Source organism: Papaver somniferum, chromosome 5 (assembly GCF_003573695.1).
Source record: "Papaver somniferum cultivar HN1 chromosome 5, ASM357369v1, whole genome shotgun sequence".
Taxonomy (NCBI): domain Eukaryota; kingdom Viridiplantae; phylum Streptophyta; class Magnoliopsida; order Ranunculales; family Papaveraceae; genus Papaver; species Papaver somniferum.
In genome coordinates, this window is record NC_039362.1 from 104884159 (window position 1) to 104893785 (window position 9627).

The 9627-nt window shown below is 38.4% G+C and overlaps 1 protein-coding gene across 1 annotated transcript; it reads left to right on the top strand.

The window, feature by feature from the left end:
* Positions 1-2277: 2277 nt before the first annotated feature.
* On the top strand, positions 2278-6469 carry LOC113282361 (glycosylphosphatidylinositol anchor attachment 1 protein-like). Its single transcript, XM_026531343.1, has 6 exons — positions 2278-2693; positions 2810-2901; positions 3632-3731; positions 4079-4895; positions 5026-5159; positions 5424-6469. Exons 1-6 carry the CDS (start codon positions 2596-2598, stop codon positions 6292-6294), a joined length of 2112 nt encoding a protein of 703 aa, XP_026387128.1. The 5' UTR covers positions 2278-2595; the 3' UTR covers positions 6295-6469.
* The last annotated feature ends 3158 nt before the right edge of the window (positions 6470-9627 follow it).

Below are 9627 nucleotides of genomic sequence, written 5' to 3' on the forward strand. Positions count from 1 at the left end.
TCCAAAATTATATTTGTACTCATAAAAAAAGAACTGTGAATCTAGCAACAGGCTCACTTGCAAAGTATAAAAAGACTAGTTCATTTCCTCTTGGTGATTCCTTTTTCATTTGGAATACTTCTCCAGACATCATAAATATTGAACAGGAAGAAGGCTTATTGCATGTAAGACAAGGATTCCATATTAATAAAATTTCTCTCTAACAAAATCTCTCTTTAACCGGGGGATGGTCTGATTGGCTTGGGTCCCAACTCTCATATTTGAGGTGGTCAGCTGATGGAGTCTGTTACTGAGTTTCTTTTGGGGCGGTGTGCAACTTGTTGCGAGGTTACCGACCATCTCCGTTGTAATTGAAGATTGTATATATGTATATTCTAATTAAAGTCTTCAATCCAATTCCAACCTCGCGGAAGATGAGATGCGGGTCAGAATGCTGGTGTTTGAAAACATCCTGTTTAGAGATCACAAACACAAACAAAATAGTTTTTCTTTACTCGACAGTAACCGGGGGATAGTCAATTGAGATTTCTATAGACTTTGATAGTTTTTTATTTGAGTGACTCCCGGAGATTCTCTGAAAATATAAAGATTGTTAGAACATTGCTCGGTCGAACTCGCATGTGTTACTATCTCAAGCATGTTTGTCAATGTTACTGATCAAAACTATAAGTCTTGATTTCTAGTCTATTATAGCTAAGTCTCGGACTAGGATAGAAAGTGTATTTGAGCTCAAGGACTTCATGGCGATTCATCATACAAGCAGAAGAACAACTCAAGGAACCGGTGGAACTTCTCGACAAAAAGGTATGTGAAGACTTGAACTTATCTTTCACTCAAAAGTCTACCTACTCAATCTCCTACTTCTTGAGACAAAAAGTCATATGCTATATATATAGACTTAGATTATACACATTTGGTATTTCGAGCCGAGTATACCTTGCCTATCTATATCTCGAAATATGTGTTGGTAAGATTTTCGCTTCGACCAAGTCTATCTTTACCTAGTGACGAAAGTCATGATATGTTTCAGTCACTTTGAAAATTGCTTTGACGAGAAATGGTGTAACAACTATATAACGTCCTCTAAGAATGTTTCAATGATTGAAATAAGAGTTTAGATTACATAACCAATGATGGACATATGAATTGTTGTGGAAACACATTTATGTATAAGTCCTATTCCTTGAACCAAAGTTTGTGAACTTTGTTGATCAAGAGAAACCGGAAGAATGGCTTGTTGCCAAGTCCGCGAACTGCCGAACTTCTCATCCCGAGAAATTCTGGTGGAGTTGACAAACTAGTTGCGTGATTACCAGTCCGCGAACCCAGTCCGCGAACCGGCAGAAGGTCTCTTGCCGAGATTTTCTGCTGGAGTTTGTAAACTCTGTCCGGTTGCTTAAGTCCGCGAACCTAATGTGCGAACTTAAGAAGGTTATATAAGAATATGATTTCTGAACTTAAAGTCAACACTACTTCTGGCTACTTCTCTCTTCTAACATTTGCCCGCAGTTCAACTAGCAGTTAGATCATTCAGCGCTGAAACAATGGTCCCAATACTAAACGGTTCACTGCTCAGAGAATATTCCAGGGCATCGTTTTACTAGCGCTGATTGGAAACGCGTTACATTTCCATGGGTCATTACACACACTCAATTACTATCCTCTCACTAGACTCGTTTGTAGACCCTCTCTATGTTCCCCGTCTCTCTCTATCCCTCTCTAGTCTTTTAATTAATAGGAACTTCAAGTACGGTCAGTACTAGTTGTTTATTCATTTTTTAATTCGTTCTCCCTGGTGGAATTTTTAAAATCATTTGTTTATTCATACTTTACTATAAGCTATTTACTTGTTTATTCATTCTCCCTAGTCCCTACTGCGGCAGTGTTTAATTCCTTTTTTTTACTTAAATGTACGATTCTCTTATGTGACTAGTAGAAATTTGATTGTGTTTAATTCTTTTTTTTTTACTTAAATGTACGATTCGCTTATGTGACTAGTAGAAATTTGATTTTGATTGTGTTTAATTCTTTTTTTTTACTTAAATGTACGATTCGCTTATGTGACGAGTAGAAATTTGATTTGGTGAGAACGAGAAGTCAGCGCTGTTCGGTTCAGCTTTCACCCGTACGTTGTACCGTTCAGCGTCTGACGCTGCACGAATCAGGCTGTTAAATTCGTCATTTCATAGGACTTAAGAGGTTGTTCATGGTGACGTGGATGACCATCTAGCTATATCGAGCCCATTGGACTTAGACTAACGCGGCTAACTGCTGACACCAGCGATGCATTCCAAGCTTCAGCATCGCCTTTTACGACTCTTCCTTTCCCTTTCGCTTCTGCTTTGCTTCGATCTACCACTGACTTCCCCTTCTTGTTTATCATCTCCCTCGTCATCATCGTCTTCATCATCCTGAACAACGGTTCCATCAGGGATTCAGGATTGATTTTCTGCTCTCAACGGGTTCATCAGGACTAAACCAATTTCGAATGTCCTTTTAAGTTTGTCTCATGTACATCTAGAACTAGGTCTCAGCTAGCAGAACTAAATAGTGGAGGGTGGTGAATCTATCCATCTTAAATTCTTCTCGTCGATCATGGAGAATGGTATTCCGGATTCTCAGAACCCTAAACCTAAACCTCGACCCATTGTCCGTATCGGCATCTTCTTAATTTCTCATAATGTCTTCTTTAGGTAATTCATTTTCTTCTCTTTCGAATTTCATTTTAGTAGTAGATAAACATCCTGACCTAATTTTCGACATCTTCTTAAGATACTGATCTGAATATTTTTGGGTTTTCTTTTTTCAGTGTTATATGCTGTATTGGAGGGATCTTAGCTCTCCTTTTGCTACCTCTAATGGCTAAAAATACTTACATTTCTGAAAATGCTCTAATGCCAGGTTTGAATTGTATCCTCTTACCTTGAATTGATTCTATAGTGAATTACTTAAAAGTTGGTTGAGCTTGTTGCAAAATGAAGAATCCCAATTGTCATAATTAGTGTAATTCATTTCAGTTGTCATGAGGGAAAGGGATTTAGGCTCCAATTACTTTTTAGGAAAACTCTTAATTGACCCGAACATGGTTGAGTTCAAATATGATACAGTGGATAGTTTTTTCATGGCACTAGTGTATTTCCATTACAAACATGATACATTTGTACCGACAAAGTCTGCATATGTAATATATACTTGTAACATCTGTGTAACAAAGACACTACTTTTCAAAATCTCCCCACATCGACACGTTTTAATGTTGGTACTTTCTCGCGATGGACCAGTTTGGCACAGCAACAGCTCTGATGGCCAATAAACTTTAATGTTAATGCAACTCAGTTTTACAAAGCTTGAAAATTTAGAATAAAGAAAATGAAAGAGAAGAAAAAGAAACATGGCTGTTTTTTTCCTAAACTATAATAAGCTTGGTTTTGGCCATTATTATTACTACCTGTGCCTCTGAATTTTTTATTATCAGCTAGTTGTGGCGGACACTGAAACTCGTACCCCGTGTCATTGGTACATAGCTTCTCATTGTTATCAGGTTTCAAGATAGTGTTTCGTAGTTTTAAGAGTTTAAAACCACGACTTATAAAGCTTACATGTTGAATATGACGTAATTATTGTTTGTCAGGTTCTGCAAATCCCATGTTCTCTCGTTATGATACAATGGAAGCTAATAAGCTGGTTAAGGATATAATGTCCATGTCCTTAAAGCCAGAAGAAACTGGAATGTATGTATTCATCTTTAATTTGTATTCTACCATTTTCATTCTGTAGACATTCATGGTTTCTTCTGAAGCTGTGACAATTTATTTATCTTGTCACATTGGTTGTAGTGACCAAGGGAAAGCTAATTGCGGTGTGCATGGTCTGTGGGATTCTCTAGTTTATTCAATTTTGTAAAGCCTACTGTTACAACTTAGAATGATCCTTCTTATCGAGATTTTGGTTCAGTTGTAAAGTTACACCTTCTGCCGTGGTTCATACTAGCGGCTATCAAAACGTTCGTTGCATGCATTTGTTGATGATTGGACCCAACTTAGTTATACTATGTGTCTTAGTTTGTGTACTGATGCAGAGAAATTGCGAGATTGCTCACACAAAGAATGGAAGAATCAGGTGTTGAAGTTTATCACCACAAATTTCATGAGAAAATTAGTCAATTTCGTCCCCTCCACTTTTTCTCAGATACCCCTTGTACAGGGTTGTTGCTTCAAAATACTAGCGCCATACATGGAATAAACACTGTTGGTATCATAAGAGCACCACGCGGTGACGGAAAAGAAGCAATAGTATTTGTGACGCCTTACAATTCAACAAAGATTGAGCTAAGTGAGGCTCTGTCGATAGGTCTTGCATACTCAGTATTTTCCCTACTCGGCCGTGTCACCTGGCTAGCAAAGGATATTGTTTGGCTGGCTGCAGACTCACGATATGGGGAGTATACATCTGTTTCTGCTTGGCTTCGAGATTATCACACTCCAGTATTTAATGGGCCAGAAAGCAAAGAGAATCCTACCACAGGGGCTGGAAACACTGATGTCTTTAGACGTGCTGGTACTATGGCCGCAGCACTTGTCGTAAAAGTCGTGGAGAAACGTGGAGAAACTGAGAAGGATACACTTAGTATATACGCTGAGGCATCTAACGGGCAGATGCCAAACCTAGATCTCATCAATACAGTGCATTATTTGGCAGTACATACACAAGGTCTGCGTGTAAAGGTAGAGAAAGTATATTGCCTGCTCAACTTAGCATGGCTCCAAGTTATGGGTCAGATTCTCGAGTCAGTTAGCAAAGTGGCTAAAGGCTTAAATTCACAATTGAAGTTTGGTATGCCGGCTGCAGAATATGTGGACGGCACAGCTACACTTGCTAGTTCATTATATTATCAAGTAAGTAGCATTGTCAAGTTGGCTAGCCTTGCCCCTCTGTAGATTATTCCTCTGAACTGTGGGGTTGTTGGGGATCTTTGTTGACACTTCAATTCGATTTACATGCCCATTTTTTCTTTTCTTATGACAGGCCTTAGGGGTACCGACTGGGTCACATGGTGCTTTTCGTGATTACCAAGTTGATGCAGTTACTTTAGAGATATCACCCAGAGGTTTTCTAAATAACGAAGACAGACGGACGGAGTTTCTTCTAAGAGGTGGCAGGTCAGCTCATTTCCTTATGTTCCCTTTGTAATTATCTACACTCACTAGTTGCTAAGACATGTCTTTAAATGAAAGACAAGTTTTGGAACACAGTTACTTGAATTTGCTTATGCGAGACATTAGTCAAAATATTTAAACGGACACTTTTTCGATGAATTCATGATTTTGGAATTTTGTAGATGACTAGTTGTAAAATTACCTTCACTGTTGAACTGTTTCCTTCTGTTAGATGATATTCTTATATGTTGGGGTACTTTGGTGCAGGTTGATGGAAAGTGTAGTCCGTTCAGTGAACAATCTTCTTGAAAAGTTTCACCAATCTTTTTTCCTCTACCTCATGACATCTCCCAGTAAATTCGTCTCAGTTGGAGTCTACATGATTGCGTTTTTATTGCTCCTTGTGCCACTTCCTATAGCTGCAGCAGCTCTGTATTCTGGTGCTAATAATCTGGGTTCGAATCTGACAAAAGAAAACCAAGTACCTGCTTTTTCCTCTACCACAAAGCCTGGAGTTCTAAAATCATGGAGATGGTTGCATGCTGCAAAAGTGGTATTTATAATCCACTTATGGGCTACAATAGTTTCATTACTTCCATCCTTGATCAATCACATTCCTGAGATGACCCCGACGAACAACATGTTTATCTGGGCCTCCTCCTCCATTTTCATCCTTCTTATCCTCTACTCGATGTTGGGTTCTCCTTATTCATACCCTACTACTTCTGGATGTCAAAACAGTGAATGGGCTACTCTGAAGTCTGTGATGATCGCAGTTGCTTCAATTGGTTTAGGTCTAATGTCTATCATCAACTATGCTACAGCTCAAATCGGGGCTATCATATTGGTCCCCATGTGTTTACTAGTTCATCCTTTAAAGCTCACAGGTAGATCAGGGAACTCAAAAGCATTCTCGTTGATAGCTTGTAACTTAGTGGTGGCAATGATTGGGTTTCCTCCGGCAGGGTTAGCCTTAATCAAGGGTTGGTCAGAAGGGTTTGGTGCAGTGAATGTAGGTGATTTCTGGATTTGGGCAGAGTCTTTATGGGCATGGAACAGTGCCACTTACCTCTATGTGGTATTGATCCATTTTCCTTGTTGGGTATTATGCATGCATATTTTATTGCATCCATGTTAATACTAATCTGTTGTAAAATCTCCATTAACGACACCCTAGTGGGTTTTTATTTTTTATTTTTTTCCTCCGTGAAGTTCTGTATTTTTAGATTCTTCCTATTTTGTTTGCAAAAAAATATTCAGTTCTGTGAAGCCTGGTTTAGGAATCACTCTGTTATTCCACATCAAAATTCTGTTAAGTGGTAGTCCCATATTGTAGCATGTAAAAAAAATGGGTGCTCCTTATCTTATATATTCGTATACTTCTAGTTTACTTGTTTAAATTGGACATTTTTTTTGTCCTAATTTAGTTGCTAAGTTTTATATTTTCCCTATTTTAGCCTATTTTATCTCTATGTTGGAATCATGTAATTATATTTTCCACGCACATCTTATATACTCCTCTCTCTACTAGACCAAAAAACTAGATGCATCTTAAATACTCCTCTCTCTACTAGCCAAAAAAACTAGACGCATCTTAAATACTAGTGTGGTGGTAATTTTGGAAAAAATTCTCCTCTCTACTTTCCTTAATCTGTGTGCAAAATTACTGGTTTACATTTTGTATTGATTTCATAATTCTTCCATAGATAAAAAGACACCTTTATAAAAGTTACGGTAATAAATGTAACAAAATTTTATTTAATTTTATATCGTGGGCCCAAAAAGTTATTTGAAGCTTTGAATCTAATGGAGCTCACGGACACAGTGTTCTTCCCCATTGATAGCCGGGAGGTAAATCTTATATGAATCTCAAAAACCACACAGATTTTTTTTTCTTCTATCTTCAAATAGTTTTGTTTGCAAAGCTAACGTTTACTAAATCCCAATCGAACTATTGCAAAATCATCCACTGCACTAGTTTTCCTCAAAATTAATGACCTAAGCTACTGTGAAGAGAATGGAGGTGAAGAAGCACATCAAAAGACATTAATAGAGATGAAGAAGAATTTCATTTAATAATTGTTTAATCTTTCTTAAGATTTAATTAAGATGGATTTCTGGTTTTATAAAAACTCAAGTTCAATCATGTTCTAAGTTTGATTTGATAAATACAGGTGTTAGGACACTTGTAGTATAAATAGATCTGGAGACTTCTAACTCCATTAGTCTCTCTGGTTCGTCACTTCATAGTTAGACTTCATAATTTTCATGAACAAAAAGAAGACAGGAAGATGAAGGGGTAAATGAATTTTGGCCATATAGGATAGGGCTTAGAGCAACCACAGTCGACGATCAAAATCAAATATTTGGTCCAGAAATCAACCACAGTGGAACGGAGTAAAGATCAAAAACTAAACTAAAACCAAAAACCAAATCATATTTGGTCTTTAGTTTGGTATTGATCGAGCGTAATTTAAAATTACGCCCTTCGTGAGACGCAAATATTACTTGCGTAGTTATAATTGTCGTTTGGGAGTGAGGCGCAAATACAAGTTACGTATGGGTGAAGCGTGATTTTAACGTACGCTTGACGGGGCGTTATTTGAAATTGCGTCTGGTTACATACGAACATTTAATTTGCACCTCGTTCAGGCGCAGTTTATAATGTCGTCCCACCAGGCGTGATTTTACATTACGTCCAATCAACGGGCGCAACTTTTAGTTACGCCACTCACTCCGGCGTTGAGAAATATCTATGCCCCATGCTTCACCACATTTTCATGTGTTTTCGAAAGTTTGAAAGTTTTTGGATTTTGAAATTATACCGTTGGGAAATTTGGAAGGTTGGAAGTTTTGGAACGTTGGCCATTTTCGACCGTTCGAAACTAAAACTGGTGCCGCCGTATATCTATAAATACAGACGAGTTATTCAATCTATCTATCACAACAAGAACAAAGTCATTGTATTGTCTTTCAAATCCGTTTAAGAGTTTTTTTCATTGAAATCGGGTAGAGAAGAAATTGACGGAAGATAGAGAAGAAGCTCTGAAACGAAAGAAGTAGATAGAAACGACAATGGAGAAGGGGTTTATAGATTCTACCGCTTGCAAAACGTGCTGCACGCTTGTGTGGTGGGGCGCTCTTTCAAATCACGTTTCACAGAAAGACAGGCGTTGCTCAGTATTACGCCCCGTCAGGCGTGGTTTCTGATTGCTCCCCATCCGGCGTAGTTTCTGATTGCGTCTGGCCTTCAGGCGGTTGTGTGTATTCCGTTCTACACCAAACGCAAATTTAGACTGCGCCTGACATCAGGCGTTAATTAAACTTACGTCCATCCTGAACGCATTTTATACCTATGCCCCACATCAGACGAACCTTTATACATCCGCTCCACCATATTTGCTCCTCCACCGTAACGTCACACCATGGACTAAACCCATTACTTCTGTTTTTTTTTTTGTTTGTTTTTACTCTTTGATTATGGTCGCACCACTGCAGTTGCTCTTAGGACCTACATAAACAAATCATCTACATTAAAGGGGCATTTGTGGAAATAATGTAACATTTATTTGAGTAAATTTCCTAATAATAGAATTTATGGTTCCAGGGTAAGTAAATATTATTATATTAATCCTTAACCTATATACCAGTATATAGCTTAACAAGACCCCAAAAAAATTACTTCCAAATAGTAGTATAGGGTTTCTGAACCTTCTGGTGACTTTGATTCTATATGGTCCACCCCCATAATCATACAGTGGAGGTTAAATGGTCTAAGCATGATTAGACAGGCAATTAAATGCCATTAACCCAATCTCGGTTTTCTTTTTGTAATACACCATTATTGAAGTTTGCTCAAATATTTACAAAAATGATCATTTCATGTGCGTTTTTCTTTTCCTATGAGCAAAGAACTAATAGCATTTGAGTTCCAACTCAAAACCAATTGGCAATGAATGGAGAGGCCCTCATGCATATATGGAGGATCTAGTCTAAGAAGGTTAGCAATGTGGGACTAATCCTCAACACGCCCCCTCCACGTGAAGGGCGAACCCTTACACGTGGACCGCTGCATAAGTGCCTGCCCACGAAGGGTCTTACTACACATACAGGGCCTAGTGCTAGCTCTGATACCATAAGAGCAAGTCTTATGGTGGAATCCAACCTATTCCAAGTGTGGAAAAACCATGGAATGTCAAGTCTAATGGCTTCCAAGTTGGGGTGTTCTATAGAAAATCCAAGCAAGATTCCACCGTTTCGTGGAAGGGTTCGTGGAATCCATCTGAACGCCAATAAGAATAACGTTTTTTTTTGTCCGTAGATTTAGGATGAGTTGTTGAAATCTAACGGCTGAGAAAAAAACGTTATTCTTAATAGCGTTTTCACTACTCCACCACTACACTTGCACTTCCATCCACGGTTCCAAATGCTGAGGTGGCGTGGAAGATGGAACTCTTCCACCATAAAACTT

Coding starts and splice junctions, on each gene's coding strand:
- LOC113282361 (XM_026531343.1), top strand. CDS start 2,596: ATGGAGAATGGTATTCCGGATTCTCAGAACCCTAAACCTAAACCTCGA. Junction 3,732..4,078: donor AAGCCAGAAGAAACTGGAAT/GTATGTATTCAT, acceptor GTACTGATGCAG/AGAAATTGCGAGATTGCTCA. Junction 4,896..5,025: donor CTAGTTCATTATATTATCAA/GTAAGTAGCATT, acceptor TTCTTATGACAG/GCCTTAGGGGTACCGACTGG.